Source organism: Notolepis coatsorum, assembly GCF_963971535.1.
Source record: "Notolepis coatsorum genome assembly, chromosome: 3".
NCBI classification, from domain to species: Eukaryota; Metazoa; Chordata; class Actinopteri; order Aulopiformes; family Paralepididae; genus Notolepis; species Notolepis coatsorum.
The window spans coordinates 95,940,284-95,958,891 of NC_140167.1; the positions used below are offsets into that span (position 1 = coordinate 95,940,284).

Genomic DNA, 18,608 nt, shown 5'->3' on the forward strand with positions numbered 1-18,608 from the left:
AACATGAATTTACATAAATTAACCACCAACGTGTGAGCTTCTGCCGGGAAGCACTGGAGCTGGACTACAAAAATGCACATAGGATATTGTATATTGTACATTAAAAACACCCCAAACGCACAAATGAGGTAAAATCAATGGAAGCCCACTGGCATATTTATTGACAAGTCAAAAGAACCATATTCTGAAATACATGAAACTACATGCTTGTGTGTTCTACAACAGCGTGGTGAAAAAAGGAACTAATAAATTAACAGTTTTCTTGCACGCACTCAAAAGAATAAAAAGAGGAGCAGGGACGACAGGATCATGACAGTTGTCTATCAACTTCCAGGGCGGCTAAGTGGCGCAGTGAGCAAGGCGCTCGCCACTAACGGGGTGGGAAAGCTGGTGGGTGGGGATCGGACGGTGCCTACAGGTCGGTTGGTGCGCCTGTACAGCAGAATCAGGAAGTAACGGGGGCAGCGTGAGCCTCCCACACGTTACTCCTCGCCACTGAGAGATCGCGCTGTACAGGTGAAAAGATGCGACAGCTGCCTCCTCATGTACCGGAGGGGACACGTGATGCAAGGCTTGGTCCTCACTGCAGCCGACCAGTGGGAGGCATAGTCTAGCAACGTTCAAGACAGGGGAGGGGATAATTGAAGGGAGAATTGGCGAGGCGAAATTGGGATGGGAGAAAAATAGAATGAGAAAAAGTGGATACAAAAAAATCTATCAGCTTCCGGAGAAGGGTGGTCACATGAGGGTTAATAGAGCTTTGTTTCTTTCCCCTTGAGCCTTTCTCCGGGTTGATGCCCAAGAAGCACCTGTTAATAAGAAAAGATATGTTTCAGTTTTAAATACTCATGTATTGCAGGCAGCATTGATCAAGGTGTTGATCACCTGTATCTTTTCCCACACCACACCAGAATAGAAGAGAATATAAATACTTTAATCATCCAGAGGGAAATTTGGCACTACAAATCTATATATACCCGTTCCTAGTGTTTGCCTAGACACAGACATAGCATTATTAGCAAGAGCATGACTGATGGTAAATATGGTAAGTATGGTAATATGCAGTACACAGAATGGAATAACTTAGCTAGCTTGGATGATGTTGATCATCCTATCAAGCTAGCTAATGCTGTCCTTAACGTGTCGTCTAAAGACACACTTAATGTAGTTTCATTAAAACAAACACATTATTAGTGTTGCAATAAAACAGTTGGTAAGCATGCACACATGTTATGAAACACGGATAAGTGCATGCAATAGCAACTGAACATTTTAAAAGATTGTAAATAGAGCTGATGGCGGATCTATTTGAGGCATGGGGCGACGCAGAGAGGGTCGCATCCTCCCGGTCATCATCACGGGACGTCCACCACGAGACAGCCATTCACAGGGAGACAGGGATATGGGACAAGCGTTACAGTTTGCGTGATTGTGATAGGCGGACATAGCAATAGATAGATGTGGTAAGCAAAAATCTGAATAGAATAGATTTGAAATCTTTATTCCGAACGTTTTACGATGTAAAATATAAAATCATAACAAATCATTGATTTTTTTTTATAATAAACTAAACATAACTAAATTTTTACATGTTCGAAAAGGAATAGGAAGAAGTACACTTATTTAATCCTACCCCTTTTCCACTACTCAAATGAGATATATGTAGTAAGCATATTATGTGAATAGAATAGAAGTACTTAACCCAGCAATGAACTCAATTAACTAAACGTCTAAACCACATTGACAGACCATGGACAGAAGACGGTATGAAGCTGATCCATGGCCTCGGTGGTGCACATAACCAGTGTGGGGGTAGAACAGTCACTGCAATCTTGGCCAAGACCCAGAGACATCCACCACCTTGGCCAACACTACGAGACATGTTTGTAGTGGGCGGAGATGGAGCAATAAATACATGTAGTGGGCATATGCATACATGGCGACAGTAGAATCAAAGTATAAGAAAATTGTGAAATTAAGTAATAGATAGAACTACTGCAAGGGACATGTTGAGAGGGCTGTATGCTGGATAACAACCATACTTTCAAACATGTAACCTGACAATTCCACTTGCAGCAGCAACACTGCTCCTAAATTATATGTATACTGCCGGCCTCCATACAGCAAAAAAAGAATCATTCTGGCAGGCGTTACAGCAGCCAAGAAATATTGATAGCCATGAGGTGGAAACACACAGGAGTGGAATGAGTTGCCTTTGACCACCAAACAAAGCTTGAACCTGATAGATTGAACATTTTATTAACAGATTGCAGAATGGGTACAATACAGTACAGCTCAATACACACAATTGTTAAGGGGATGCAGACCAGAGAAAGACTTTCGTCTTGTTTACATCAGGGTCCCCCATTTTCAATTAATCATAACATATATGACATAGATAGTAGGGATGGGCATTTTAAAGAAAAATCCAGATCGATTGATCGCATGCTATACTCGAGTGATCGTGTATTACTCGAAAAAACAAAAAAAATATAAATTTAATCTTTTCTTTTTTACCTAATTTTGTTCATTCACGTATATGTTTAAGGAAACCAACAAACAGTTATAATCTTACACATACATGTGAAACAAATATATAAAAATATATTTTTTTAATATTTTCTTTTTCCATAAAAATTATTAATTTAAGATCGATTTTTCTCATAGCTACGAGTAATCGATTACTCACGCCCATCCCTAACATAGACAGTACTGCTACATCTATACATTTATGACATACCAGATTTACAAATACAGTACCGTTTGTGATACAAAAAGAGTTTAAAAAAAAAAAAAAAAAAAAGAGTATATACATTTGACGAAGAAACTACATTGGAGGAGGTGGGGTGGGTTGGGTAGGTGGGGTGGGGTAACTGTACATTGGAGGTGGTTGGGCGGGGGGGGGTAACTGTACATTGGATTATCGACAACCTTACTTGGTCCAAGAAGAGGGTCTTGTGTATTACTGGGTTAGGACATTTACTGTACATTGGAGGGGGTTGTGTTAGGATATTTACAGGGGCCAGTTTCTAATTCTATACTAACTTGTATAGTTTCACGGTGAACGTTAGGAAATGGCTCCTAGAAAATGTCCCAGAGTAACTAAGGAAGGTTCTAGTTTTAATGTAGTGTAGTTTTAGTGTGTCTGTACATATTTTATTAATAATGTTGTATTTTACTTTTAGCAATATACTGTAGGCTGATGATATTATGTGTAATACATGTTTATGTATGTGCTGCTGAGACCAAGGACCACAGTGGAAATAAGTCTGTGACTTTTTGTGCCATCCTTGAAATAGGCCAGGGGTGGCCAACCCGCGGCTCGCAGCTCTTCCATCCATAAAAAAATAGAAAATAATAATAATTTTTTTTTCACGTCATTCATAAGGACATAGAATAAACATTTACAATTTTTTTTTTTTTTTTAAATGGTCCATTGGCATGTTCTTGGGATCTGAATCTAGGGACATAATAGATCAGTGTCAGAAATAGTGTGTCTGTTACTAGGCTTGAGTAAATTGTAATGAACCAAAGGAGAATATCAATTCTATTTAATTTTTTTTTATCTTTGACTGTGAATAACACCATGCTAAAATTGACCAGACCTGAAAAATCTAAGCAAATGAATAAAGGGAAGATTATTAAACAGAAGGTTTTGTAGATACAGTACTGAATTCTGCCATCTTTTTTATAATGTAAATTTCTCCACCATTTTTCATCGTATTGCAACACCGTTTTTTGCAAGACGTTCACAAAAAGGTAGAGAAACTAACTGCGTTCTGTCTTATGGCAATAACGTTCAAGTTTGTGGGAGATAATCCCCAAAAATAAGAGAAATAAAAAAGTAAGTCAGATGATTGACAGGGGCTGGTGTGAGCTGGGTAGGGTAGTTTTTCGAAATTCGAAAGCCCTGAGTCTCTTCCTTCAAAAGACTACACTTACTTTTGGCTGTGCCACTTCCTCCTGTCAATATGCGCCGGTTTCCGACTCAATGCCCTGAGATTTCTATAATCTTATATTTCACTAATAACAGTTAAAATAATTGGTAAACAAACGTCATGCTGAAAATATACACTTTTACTGTATATCTCGGGCTTAAGAGGTTAACCCTGTGAGGCCCAAATTAAAAAGACATTAGCAACTTCAGAGGCCAGAGGGTGGGACATATGAAACACATTTACTATCAAATAGCATTGTGAGGCTGAACAACAGGACCAATTCACTATAGGCCTACATGTGCTTAACATTTTTTAAATAAACACTTTTTTTAAATTTTTATTTTTTTATTTCTCTCTCCAATTTTCTGTTTTTCTCCCCGTCCCAATTTAGTCATGCCAATTCCCCCCCCCCTACCTGGCTGCTGTATGCATGTTCTCCTACGAGTCGGTACAAGGGCGTCCCGAAGCTGACCGCGCGCTTCCTCCGATACGTGTGGCAACTGCCAGTGACGTCTTTTCACTTGGCAGCGAGGACTCTCATTGGTGAAGTGTAACGCGTGGGAGGGCATGCTATCTCCACCAAGTCCTGCCCCCGCTGAGCAAGCGCCGATACCTGACATGTAGGCGTCGCTGTCCACAACGCCAGATTCCCACCCACCAGCTTCCCACCCCCTAATACTGCTAATTGTATTAGTATGAACGACCAGCCAAGCTGGTAGCAACGCCGAGAGCTGGGCTCAAACCCAGCATCTCCTGCGTTGGTGACAAGCACAATCTCCGCTACGCCACCTGACCGCCCTATAAACATAATTTTTTTAAATGGCTAAAAGTGATTTTGTAATTTTGCAACCGTGGGTCTCACAGGGTACTTTTAACCCTGTGAGGCCCAAATAAAAAAGACATTAGCAACTTCAGAGGCCAGAGGGTGAGACCTATAAACACATGAAGGGTGCCGTGACTGAAAAAAAAGGTTGAGAAACGCTGGTATATGGTGTGGCTCTTTGTGGTACCACAGTAATTTTTGTGGCTCTTAGTCTCTGACTGGTTGGCCACCCCTGAAATAGGCTCTCAATGCTGAGAATGTCTCCTTGTAATGTCAATCAGGCTTTTGAGCCCAGATTTAAACGGCTCTGGCTGATTGTTTACAGCATTGTCCAACAGTATGGTCACATCAGGGTACTGCAGAGCAAATTCTCTCTGTGCAGCTTCCTGGTCCTGTGAACTCTGAAAAGGGTTGGTGCCGAAGTGAGAAACCCGTGTCAGCGATCCAACCTCTTGCTCATACCAGTCTGCAGCCACTGATGCATCTGGCAAAAGGTCTGTGGACACTCGTTTTGGGCATCCCTCTCCGGCCAAGTACCTGGGGATCCCCTTTCCTAAAATAAGTTGAGCAAAAAATTATCCATTGCTCTAACTATGAAGGTTAAACAACGGTTTTCTTGTTTAAATCAAATGTATCAGAAATCAGACTATATCACACCTTTGCTTGAGAGACAAACTATAACACAAACCTGGAATCCTGTGTGCATTCCATGCTTGAACCACACGATCAACTCCGAGCTTGGCCAACTGGCATGTCAGGTTTGACACGCAGAATTTTGTCAGGCTGGCCTCCATATCCAGCTCCTCCTGATCCACCAGATGGACCAAAGCCACTTTCAATGGGTAGTTAACCCTGTTGTTGATCTCTGGCCAGATCCGTTCAATGGTGTGATTCTGTTATTGTAAAATATAGAAGACATTTTCAGAATATTTTTCCAGATTAACTATATTGTATATATATATATATATATATATATTGTATTGTAGTATTAAGTCTTGTTCTAATTTCTTACGCACCTTTGTTGATGGTGTTTGCCTATATGGTGGCCTCTCTGTGTTGTGCCGGTGGCTGGCCAACTTCTCCTGCATGTAAAGAGTTAAATAAAACTCTTTCCCATGGTCCACTCTGACCTGGTCCCATATGCCATGCTCCATTACCGCACTTCTGCAAGAAAACAGAATAACATTGGCAAGTTGGAAACAAATTATAGTGGCTCTTGTGGTGTCAGGTAGTGAGGAGATCCGAGTTTTCACTTGCTGTGAAAGGGGACATATTGTAGGAAGGGAGATATCCTTTTTTTGGGTATTATTATAAAGCAGGTCTAGGTAGGTAGTAGGTGGTGCCATATAAATACTGTGAAAGTATCAAAACGCTCAGTCCACAGAGAAATGCACACAGCCAAATTCAGAAACTGTGCCTTTAAACGAGCCGTTTGGCCTTTGTGGATAATTTCCACAAGGTGGACAGAGTTATTCAGACAAGAGTATACTTTGGTGTTTTGGGTACAGGGAGTCAGGGACAAAGGTGTTTTAAACAGGGATGCGTTCTTCATGGGACGGGGTTGCACTCTGTGCACCCAAAGATTTGAGCAAAAGCGCATGCACGGATTTGCACGGCACGTGCATGCACACAGGAATACGCTGCACTCGCCAACTCGCTATAAGTACCCACCTTGGCTACTTTGCATATCAATAGCGCCGGTCGTCAGGTGTGTTAAATACGTTCTCAGATACATTCACACTAGGGATGCTCGATGTTGGCTTTTTTACCGATACCGATATTGTCCAACTCTTAATTTCCGATACCGATATCAACCGATACCGATGTATGCAGGGTTTCCCCCCCCCCCCCCCCCCCCAAAAATGGAATAATTTCAGGTAATTAACATTACATATCTCTTGTTGTGGAATTAACACAACATTATGCATACTTTTGACAATAAATAAAATCAGAATTTGTTCTTACTTGCTTGCCTGGGTAAATAAAGCTTATAGAAATGTAAAAAAAAATATATATATATATATATATTTTTTTGAAAACAGATACCGATATCACATTTTAATGCCGATATCGGCCGATAATATCGGACATCCCTAATTCACACCTAACTTGTGAATGAAATGTGTTACATTCCATTCGTAGAGGCAATTAGGCACTGTCTTTAGTCTGTGCTTAAGCGAGGGAACATTTATGCGCATGCGCGGGAACGTGCGTGCACGTGGCGTCATTAGCGTGCGTGCAATCAGAGTTGATATGAGGAACGCACCTCTGGTTTTAAATGACCTGTTCATTACCTGTAAACGTCAGTGTATATGGTAAGGTTGTTTTTAACAGGCATAGTGGATCGTCCAACAATTTTGCTGGAGAAGCCATCAATCGCCAGCACATGGGTCACGCCAAACATCACCAGTTTCTCATTTTGGTCCATGTGGATCTTGTGACCCACATAGGCTGCAGTATATGGAACTGGATTGAGATTCCTGGCTCCCTTAAAGACAGACAAAAAAGAACAGCATACTCAAACCATACTCAAAGTTCAAAGTTGAGAAAACAGCTAAAGCATGAAGTGGGGCTGCTTGTCTAGGTGTAACCACCTGTAGCAACTATATAGAAAAAACCCTATAGAAACCACCTGTCAGCCTAGCAACCACATAATAACATCCTAGCAAAAAAATTCCTTTTTAAAAGTTCCTCCAACTAGCTCTCAAATGTGGGAAAAATATAATAATTAGGCTATACATTTGATAAAAAAAAACCTACCCTGCATCGTTCCCGATGATATGGTGGATGAATGTTGCGCAACGCATGTCCCACACGACCCTCTGATGCACAGGCTCCCGCGGCTGCAAGATAGCCAGTCATCATCTTCCTGCCATAGGTAGGACCAGTCTTAAGGTAAAGATAAAATGTAATTAAATTGATTGAAAACTTTATTAACAGATTGCAGAATGAATGGGTACAATACGGCTCAATACAAAACTGCTAAGAGGATGCAGACCAGAAAAAGACTTTTGAGAGTTTTTATTCTTACTTGCAATGTGGACAAATATAAGCATACTGTAACCTCTGTGTTTAAACTGGAACTTAAACACAGGATAAGTGCTACAAAATAAAACCCAAAAAGTGACTCAATATAACTGAAAACAAAACAAACGCGCACGGTTAAAAGACAGTGTGGCTTCCGGGCGGCTACGTGGCGTAGTGGGCAAGGCGCTCGCCACGAATGACGGAGACGCTGGGCTTGCCTGTTCGAGCCCAGCGCTCCACATTGCTTTCAGTTTAGCTGGTCGATGGGTGGGGATCGGGCGTTGTGGACAGCGACTCCTACAGGTCGGTTGGTGCGCCTGCGCAGTAGAATCAGGAAGTGTCGGGGGCGCGTGTTGCTTAATAACAGCGGAACAGTGCAAAAATGCTTCAGCTTTCGTCACCGCACGCCACTACGGTAAAGCGCCTTTCTTTTCACGCCGCTTAGACAAATGCTATGGCATTTCCGCGTACATTGCAACGAATCACTTGGAACCTCGGCTGTCTTTAACTATGAGTGAACACAACTGTCTTTAACTATGAGTGAACACAACGCAACATTGTAACGTTAACGTGTAATTTACTATGGAATATCAGAAGAAACTACTCAACCTCGGCTGTCTTTAACTATGAATGAACACAACACACTAACTCACCATGTTTAGATAATAAAGTACTCAACCTCTACTTGTCTACTGTCTGACTGAACACAACACTCTAACTAACTTACCATGTTTAGATAATGAAGTACTCAACCTCTACAGTCTTTAACTATGAGTAAACACAACACTCTAACTTACCATCTTTAGATAATGAAGTATGCAACCTCTACTGTATTTAACTATGAAGGAATTACAACCTTTATTTAATGGTTAATATTTTGATAAAAGGGAATTTACTATATTTGTATGGCATTTACACTTAAAGTAGAAAAACAAAAGTAATCTGTAAAATAAGTGAATTTCCTGTGAAAAAACATTAATTTTTTACAGTGTACGTTACATACACAAATGCTACAGTCATTATGACACATTTTACAAAGAATGTCTTGTATGAAATAATATTAACAACAAAAATGTGTTCCATCTTCATGTCAGATGATTTTCAAAAAGGAAAATGTACTACGCCTCTGTCGTCTACTCTAAGCCATCCTAGGTTGTCAAAGTGGGCAGGGGTGAGGTGGGTTCTAGACCCATGTTACTGACCAGACACTCTATATCAGTGATGTCTGTTTACTGCAGAGTGGAGGGACTGGGAGCTCAGCAGTTAGCTCATGTTAGCTCAGTAGTTAGCTTCATGTTAGCTCCATGTTCAATCAATCAATCAATCAATCAATCATGTACAGTTAGCTGCATGTTAGCTCCATGTTAGCTCAGCAGTTAGCTCATGTTAGCTCAGCAGTTAGCTCAGTAGTTAGCTGCGTGTTAGCTCCATGTTAGCTCAGCAGTTAGCTCATGTTGCTCAATCAATCAATCAATCAATCAATCATGTACCTCGGCGCAGCTGAATAACAATAGGAGTGATCGCCTGCTGCGTCCATCACGTGTATGGTGATTAACCAAATTGAACCAAAGCGCCAAAGCGTGTTAATATGTAACCAAATTGAACCAATAATGTGTTATATGTGTCGAACCAAGGTGGGATCTCATGCGCATGCGCGGGCACCTCGCGAGCACGCCGGCGCACGCACCTGAGCGAGCACGCCGCCGGTGCACGCACCTGGGCGAAGGAAAATGAAAGGCGCATTACCGTAGTGGCGTGCGGTGACGAAAGCGGAAGCATTTTTGCACTGTTCCGCTGTTATTAAGCAACAGGCGTCGGGCCTAGCGTGAGCCTCCCACGTATGAGGCGCCGTTTGGGACAAAAGCCTGACTAATACAAGACACCGCCTATCCAAAGCCTGACTTATACAGGACACCGCCTATCCAGTTATCCTGCAGACTACCATTGACCTCATTCTGACCTCCGACAAGTCCAAGATCTCAAATAAAGGGGTTATAGCATGTGGGTTAAGTGATCATTATATGATATTCTGTACCCGAAAAAAACTAAAACAAAAGGCTGGCTGCCACAAAACAGTCACATCTAGAGACCTCAAAACCTACTCTAGCGAGGCCTTCAACCTTGAACTGGAGAGTCTGGACTGGTCAGATGAACTCAATGGTACACTGGTTGACGAAACATGGCTTGGTTTCAAAACCAAATTCTCAGCAATACTAAACGACATGGCCCCCCTAAGAACCACCAGGGTAAAAAATCGCGCTGAGCCATGGATGCACTCCGAAATACTGGCCGCTATGAAAACCAGAGACAAAAAATGCTCTGAGTTTCGTAAAAGTCAGTCAAAGCTTACTAAAAGCACGAGCAGTGAACTCCAAGCCCACGTGACTGAACTCAAACTAGAAAGAAACAGACTAAGAAACGACGTAAACTCCATGATCAAAACTGCAAAAAAGAATTTCATCAATGACAAAACTGAGGAAAACAAAAACAAACCACGTGAACTTTGGAAATTACTCAATAATCAACTAGGATGCAGTAAAAAACTTAAAACCAGATTCTCAAACATAAACATAAAAACGGACAACACGCTCATCACAGACAAGCTGGATGTAGCCAATTACTTAAACATTTTCTTCACAAACATAGCCACAACACTGGTAAACAAACTACCCTCCCACTCAGGGCTTTATGGGGTAGAACACATAGTAGCTTACTACAAAAACCTAGGGGTCCGCAAGGACGACTTCAAGCTGGAAATGGTAACAACAGATGAGGTACTCAATAAACTGAGCGCCCTCCAACCTAACAAGGCCACTGGCCATGACAACATCCCCTCCAAATTCCTCAGAGACTCAGCAGCCGCCATCACACCAATCATCACACACATAATAAACCTCTCCATAAAACAGGGACACGTCCCCAAGGACTTCAAAATTGCGAGGGTGACCCCTCTGCACAAAAAGGGCAGCAAATTAGACCCAGGCAACTACCGCCCTGTTTCTATTCTCACCTCCACCTCGAAAGTCATGGAAAAAATAGTCTACGAACAGGTCGAAAAGTACCTAGCGGAAAAAAATCTAATCTACGAATTCCAATCTGGCTTCAGAACATCCCACTCCACTGACACATGCCTTCTCTATTTGAATGACCACATCAAACAAGAGGTGGACGCAGGCAAATACTGCGGCATGGTCATGCTGGACCTACAAAAGGCCTTTGACACGGTCAATCACTCCATTCTGATTGACAAGCTAAAAGCAATTGGTTTTGATAGTCTATCAGTGAGCTGGATGCAATCCTACCTTGAGGGGAGGGAACAGATGGTGGAGGTAAACGGTACCCTATCCCCCCCCCTCACAGTGAGCTGTGGTGTTCCACAAGGAAGCATACTAGGACCGCTACTGTTCCTAATTTATGCAAATGACATGTCGTCAGCTTGTGACTGCAACTTGTTCCTGTTTGCGGACGACTCAGCCCTGCTGGTCTCTGACAAGAACAAGTTACAGGTTGAAAAAACCCTCAGCTCGGAACTAGGCAGAATCTGCATATGGCTCGCTGATAACAAACTATCATTACACATGGGCAAAACAGAGTCCATTCTCTTCGGTTCAAATAACAAACTCAGCAAGACCGACGGCTTCTCAGTTACAGTGGGTGACAATATTGTCACAAGGAAAGATGAAATTACCTACCTGGGTTCCATCCTAGAGGCTAATCTCTCCTGTGACAAAATGGCATCCAATGTAATAAAAAAAGTCAACCAACGAACTCGATTCTTGTACCGGATCTCCTCTCTGGTAAACAAGAACACCCTGAAGACTCTGGCAGGAGCACTCATTCAGGGGTACTACGACTATGCTTGCACCTCATGGTACCAAAGCACCTCAAAGGCGCTAAAAACAAAATTACAAACATCTCAAAACAAACTGGTCAGACTACTGCTTGACCTTACTCCTAGAACCCACCTCACCCCTGCCCACTTTGACAACCTAGGATGGCTTAGAGTAGACGACAGAGTACAACAACTTGCAATGGGCCTGGTCTACAAGATACACTACACGACCAAGGTACCCATGTACATGTCAAAATACTTCCCAAAGGTCAGTGAATACCACGATCACAACACCAGAGGGAGCTCCACAAATCATGTTAAACCCAGATTCGGCTCAAATAAGGGACTAAACACGTTTCGCAATTATGCCACATCAATGTGGAACGCCCTACCCAAAGCTGTAAAGGAATGTGGATCACTACCCACTTTCAAAACCTCTCTCAAGGGACACCTACGGGAGACTGCAATTCAACACTGGCCCCTGTAAATATCCTAACCCAACCCCCTCCAATGTACAGTCATTTACCTAGTATGGTTTTGTCAATAGTTCAATGTACAATTGTGTTTGTTTGTACAGTGTCTCCTCCCCCCCCCCCTCAATGTACAGTGTTACTTGTTTATACAGTGTGCCCCCCGCCCCCCCCCCCAACCACCTCCAATGTAAATTACCCAGTATGGTTGTCAATATCCCAATGTACCCAACCCCCCCCACCCAACCTCCTCCAATGTACAGTTTCTACGTCAAATGTATATACTCCCTTTTCTTGACTCCTTCTGTATCACAAACAGTACTGTATTTGCAAATCTGGTATGTCATAAATGTATAGATGTAGCAGTACTGACTATCTGTATGTCATGTATGTCATATATGTCTATATGAATTGAAAGTGGGGGACCCTGATGGAAACAAGACAAACGTCTTTCTCAGGTCTGCATCCCCTTAACAATTGTATGTATTGAGCCGTACTGTATTGTACCCATTCTGCAATCTGTTAAATAAAGTTTTCATTCATTCATCATTCATTCATTCATTCATTCATTCATTCATTCATTCACCTAGTTGGTCCGCGAGAGAGGGCCAGTTGGTGCGCCGATTGGGACAAAAGCCTGTCGAATACGAGACACCGAGGTCCAGTTGGGTCCGCGCGCGCCAACATGTTTTTTCGAATACAGACACCGAGGTCCAGTTGGTCTGCGCGCGACGACATGTTTTTTCGAATACAGACACCGAGGTCCAGTTGGTCTGCGCGCGCCGACATGTTTTGTCGAATACAGACACCGAGGTCCAGTTGGTCCGCGCGCGCTGACATGTTTTGATCCGCGCGCGCGGACAACTTTTGGTTTATTTCAAGGCCCTTGCAGACCACTAATTCGGATACTGTTCTGCTCTGAATTGAGGGCTTATTGCGGAATTTCTTAGCTTCTTGACGATGTTAACATCAAAGCAGCCAGACGCTTGAGCACTGCTGCGTGTTGTGTGTAACCCGCTCTAGCGTCCCCGCCTCCCCGGTCATGTTTGCTTTGCACCAAACGCTCCACCCAAAAACGGAATTTCAGTCCAGATTAGGCAAAATTCTGCAATATTCCACGTTTTGCAGTTGATTCCATTTTTATTGGTCAATTCCGCGATTCCGTCCGCGATTCCGTGAACGCGGATTTCATATGGCTCTACCACACCCCTCCCACCACCCATCGACACCAGCACCAGTTCACACCTACCAAGCACCCCCCCCCCCCCACCCACCCACCCACACCCATCAGCACCGGCACCCCACTCCCAACAGCAGCAGACTGCCCACCACCCACAAACACCAACAGCACACTACGTATAAGTTTACTGCCAGTTTTAAGTAAATTGATGGAAAGAATAGTAAGTGAACAGATTAAAAGCTACTTTTCTTTTAACACATTGACCACTGATTTTCAACATGCATATCGTGAAGGACATTCAACAGCGACTGCATTAACCCAAATGACGGATGATTGGCTGAAAGAGATAGATAAAAAGAAAATGGTTGGAGCTGTCTTGCTTGATTTTACTGCAGCATTCGACATCATAGATCACAAATTCTTACTTAAAAAACTTGAATGTTACGGTTTCTCCTTAGCTGCACTATCTTGGATGCAAACTTATTTAGCAAACCGGAAACAGTTTTTTTTAATGGGAGTTACTCAGAAGTTAAAACGGTAAGGTGTGGAGTACCCCAAGGAAGTTGCCTTGGGCCTTTGCTCTACACCATATTTACAAATGACATGCCTCTTGTCCTAAATAAGTCCTATATTTCTATGTATGCGGATGATTCAACGATTTACACATCAGCCTCAACAGCCAATGAATTAAATACGGTCCTAAAGGCAGAGTTGCAATCAGTGATGGAATAAATAAATAAAGAATAACAAACTAGTTCTAAACATATCAAAGACAAGTAGCATCATTTTCGGTTCAAACCATACTCTAAGAACGAACCCAGTCTTGAAACTTTTGATAAGTGATGTGGTAATTAATCAAGTCCAGGAGACTAAACTCCTAGGGGTAACATTAGTAAATTGTCATGGTCACACCATATAAACAATATAGTAGTGAAAATGGGAAGAGGGATTTCTGTTGTTAAAAGATGTGCTCATTTGTTACCACTAAATTCTATCAAACAGGTCATTCAAGCTCTGGTTTTGTCAAATCTTGACTATTGTCCTGCAGTATGGTCGAATGTAACGACGAATAAACTGAAAAAATTACAAATGGTACAAAACAAAGCAGCACGTATAGCGCTTCGCTGTGAGTACAGAACTAATGTTGCAGCGATGCACAGTTGTTTAACTTGGTTACTTGTCAAACATAAATTACTCTGCTCACTCCTTGTATTCACTAGGAATATTCTTGTTACAAAGATCCCCTCAATTTTATATAACAATTTATCAATAAGTCTTGACAGACACAACCATTCCACCAGACATGCTTCTGCACGAGGTTTTACACTTCCAAAAGTGAGGTCGAATGCAATGAAGCGAACTGTCATGTTCCGTAGTATGCAAGAATGGAACTCTCTTCCCAGACATGTTAAGCAGGAGAATAGTAAATGTCGTTTCAAAATCGTGGTAAAACAACATTTTCAACCAAAGAAATTGACATTCCCTAATAGATAGTGTGTACGTAAATGAAAATGTATGTGTCTGATAAAGAGATAGGTATATATGGATGAAAAGGCATGTGTCTGATAGGGATATATTATTAAAATATTGTATAATTGGCTGATATGAACATAGATAATGTATGTAAAAGCTAAATAGTATATTATGCTGTATTGTATTATGAATTAATTATGAGTAGGTATTATTGTATTGCATTATGAATTCATTCATAAGGAGTATATATTTTTATATTGTATTATGAATTTGATTAGGGTTTTTATTGTTGTTTTAATTGTCTGTATGACATGTAAATGTTGTGAGTGTATAAGGGTTTTTATTGTTGTTTTAATTGTCTGTATGACATGTAAATGTTATGAGTGTATAAGGGTTTTTATTGTTGTTTTAATTGTCTGTATGACATGTAAATGTTTTGAGTGTATAAGTCTGTAACTGTATTTTATGTGTTATGGACCCCAGGAAGAATAGCCCCAGCACTGCTGTGGCTAATGGGGATCCAAATCAACTTAAACTTAAACTTAAACCTATGGAGACATCAGCCCCAACCCTGACCATCACTAACAGCCAGGTCAGGAGGCAGCTCTCCAAGATTAGTGTGAACAAGGCCAGAGGACCGGACAACACCAACCCCAGGGTGCTCAAAGCATGTGCTGGAGAGGGTGCCCCAGTTCAAGTTTCAAGTTTCTTTAATAGTTGTCATACAGAAGTACAGAATACTTTTATACAAAATGCTTCTTACTGTTACTAAGATAAGTATGAAATAAAATAGTATAGCATGTAAAAATAGAAGTAAAAATAGAAGTCAGTGTTCAGTATATACATATGTACAATGTTCGATGCAGAATAGAAGTAACTGAGTTACCATACAATATACAATATACTATGCAATATACTAATATACAATACTATATAGTGCAAAGCAGAAATGGGATGTACAATTTAGGTACAATTTACAGTAAGGTGTACTGAGGTATGGGTTGTAGTGCAAATCCTTTACCAATAAATATAAAGTGTGTTTAGGTGTTCTAAAGTGTGGAGAGTGGGTGCTGCAGTGTGTTGTTTGTTTAAAGTGAGTGTGTGCATGTGGATGTGTGTGCTGCGTGCATTTGATGGTTGTTGCATAGTGTTATTGTTCGTTGAGCAGCCTGATGGCCTGGGGATAGAAGCTTCTTCTGAGTATTTCTGTGCTTGCCATGAGACTCCATCGCTTGCCTGACCGCAGCAGTTCAAAGAGGCAGTTGTTTGGGTGGCTGGAGTCCTTGATGATTCTCTTAGCCTTACCCCTGCACCGCTTGTTGTAAATGTTCTGGAGAGTGGAAAGCCCCCCTCCAATTGTGCGTTTGGCAGAACGTGCCACTCTCTGTAGTCTGCTTCGGTCTTGTGCTGTGCTATTCCCAAACCAGGAGGTGATATTGCCAGTCAGGATGCTCTCTATTGTACATGAGTAGAAGTTCTTAAGGATCTTCTGACTGACTTGGAACTTCCTTAGGCGCCTGAGGAAGTAGAGGCGTTGTCGTGCCTTCTTCACAACACTGTCAATGTGTGTGGTCCATGTCAAGTCCTCGGATATGTGGGCTCCGAGGTACTTAAAACTGTTCACTCTCTCAACCAATGCCCCTAGTAGTCCCTGACCCCCGACCTCCTAAAGTCCACAATCATCTCCTTTGTTTAGCTGACGTTCAGGGAGAGGCTGTTCTCCTGGCACCATCCCGCCAGGACCTTGACCTCTTCCAGGAAGGCCCTCTCGTCGTCGTTTGCAGAGATCAGGCCCACCACTACTGTGTCGTCAGCAAATTCTTCTGGAAGACCTCCTGCATCGTCCCGGTGCCCAAGAAGGGACGACCAAGCACCCTCAACGACTACAGGCCAGTCGCTCTGACGTCACACGTTATGAAGACGTTTGAGAGACTGGTCCTGTAACACCTCAAGCCCCTGGTGCAAGACTCCCTCGACCCCCTGCAGTTTGCATACCAGGCAAACATCGGGGTGGAGGACGCCATCATCTATATGCTCCACAGAGCGTACACGCACCTGGAGAAGCCGCGCAGTTCAGTGAGGATTATGTTCTTTGATTTCTCCAGCGCCTTCAACAACATCCAGCCGGCACTGCTAGCGGAGAAGCTCTCTGCGATGCAGCTGGAGCACGGCTTGGTGGCCTGGATCAAGGACTACCTCACTGAGAGACCGCAGTACGTCAGACTAAAGGACAGTCAGTCTGACGTACTGGTGAGCAACACTGGCGCCCCCCCAAGGAACTGTGCTGTCACCCTTCCTCTTCACCCTCCATACCTCAGACTTCTGCCGCAACTCAAGCAGGTGCCACCTGCAGAAGTTCTCCGACAACTCCTCCATCGTAAGCTACATCACCGACGATGATGAGGAGGAGTACAGAGCCCTGGTGGAGAGCTTTGTGGATGGAGCGACAGCAACCACCTCCAACTCAACACCAGTAAGACCAAGGAGCTGGTGGTGGACTTCCGGAGGGGCAAGAAGAGGCCCCCCCCGATTCCCATCACCATCCGAGGGGAGGAGGTGGAGGTGGTGGACTCATAAGTTCCTTGGGGTACACCTGAACAATAAACTGGACTGGTCAGATAACACAGAGGCCCTCTACAGGAAGGGACAGAGCAGGCTGTTCTTCCTGAGGAGACTCAGGCCCTTTAACGTGTGCAATAGACTGCTGCAGTCATTTTACCAGTACGTAGTGGCCAGCATCCTCTTCTATGCTGTGGCATGCTGGGGAGGCTACATCACCTCAAGGGACACCAACAAGCTCAACAAGCTGGTGAGGAAGGCTAGCTCCGTGGTGGGAGTCAAGCTACCTAGACTAGAGGTGACGGCAGAGAGGGGGATGAGAAGGAAGCTGGCTGCCATCCTGGAGAACCCCTCCCACCCCCTTTACGACGAGCTAGTCAAGATGAGAAGCACGTTCAGCCACAGACTCATACCCCCCCAACACTCAACTAACCGCCTCGGACAGTCCTTCATACCAGCGGCCATCAGGCTCCACAACAGTGGGCAGGGACTGCTGCCAGACATCGACCTAGAACTAATAGGAACCCAAGGAGGACAATAACACTACCTTAGGCATACTGCACCTTATGTGGATACTGTGATACTGTGAATAATGTATATTTCAGTTAGTTAGATAGTAAATTATAACACTACCTTATGCATACTGCACCTTATGTGACACTGTGAATATATATTTCAGTTAGTTAGATAGTAAATTATATTGACCTATTTATTTACACTGCTTGTGTTGTTTTTACTACCTGTACCTTCGTCCACATTGCAGCCGGCTTGTGGGAGGCAAGAAACAGGGGAGGGTTGAATTGGATGATACGAAATTGGGATGGGAGAAAAATTGAAAATGGGAGAAAAAGTGGATAAAAAGAAATTATAATAATCTAATGTGTGTGTTGAAATGAGTCTTCAAATTTACCCCGTTCTCTTCCTAGAGCCTTGTCTTCCTCCATGTCCTCTGCCTCCATATACGGCATGAGTCTTGTCTCATCTCAGCCTGGATCTCAGCCTACTCCCTGGCCGCACATCTCCGCGAACTGCACATCGGCCTATTTTGTCAGATCTGGGCCGAAAAAGTGAAATATATTATAGATCGAATATGGCAAAGTAATGAATAAACTAAATACATCACATGTGGCTATTTGAAAATATTCCATTAGCTAAATAAATACATCAATTATGCATCGGCAAAGGTCATTCTCTATTTGAACGACCACATCAAACAAGAGGTGGACGCGGGCAAATACTGCGGCATGGTCATGCTGGACCTACAAAAGGCCTTCGACACTGTCAATCACTCCATTCTGATTCAAGT

The 18,608-nt window shown here is 42.8% G+C and overlaps 1 protein-coding gene across 2 annotated transcripts; it reads right to left on the reverse strand.

Moving 5' to 3' along the window:
- Nucleotides 1–4,627: 4,627 nt before the first annotated feature.
- Nucleotides 4,628–18,328, reverse strand: LOC311225658 (uncharacterized protein). 2 transcript variants are annotated; one of them, XM_084311044.1, is made up of 6 exons: nucleotides 18,213–18,328; nucleotides 7,522–7,650; nucleotides 7,056–7,249; nucleotides 5,778–5,922; nucleotides 5,450–5,654; nucleotides 4,628–5,314 (listed from the first exon to the last, which is right to left on the reverse strand). In XM_084311044.1, exons 2-6 carry the CDS (start codon nucleotides 7,624–7,626, stop codon nucleotides 5,007–5,009), a joined length of 957 nt encoding a protein of 318 aa, XP_084167170.1. In that variant the 5' UTR covers nucleotides 7,627–7,650; nucleotides 18,213–18,328; the 3' UTR covers nucleotides 4,628–5,006. The 2 variants fall into 2 exon arrangements, with proteins under 2 accessions (XP_084167170.1, XP_084167169.1); XM_084311043.1 differs by having other exon boundaries at nucleotides 5,778–5,925.
- Between the last annotated feature and the right edge of the window lie 280 nt (nucleotides 18,329–18,608).

What these genes read in the sequence shown, in the direction of transcription:
- LOC311225658 (XM_084311043.1), bottom strand. Translation starts at nt 7,626, where the DNA reads ATGATGACTGGCTATCTTGCAGCCGCGGGAGCCTGTGCATCAGAGGGT. An exon ending in GGCAAACACCATCAACAAAG is followed by an intron (nt 5,655 to 5,777) that starts GTGCGTAAGAAA and finishes TTACAATAACAG; the next exon opens with AATCACACCATTGAACGGAT. An exon ending in GAATGCACACAGGATTCCAG is followed by an intron (nt 5,315 to 5,449) that starts GTTTGTGTTATA and finishes AACTTATTTTAG; the next exon opens with GAAAGGGGATCCCCAGGTAC.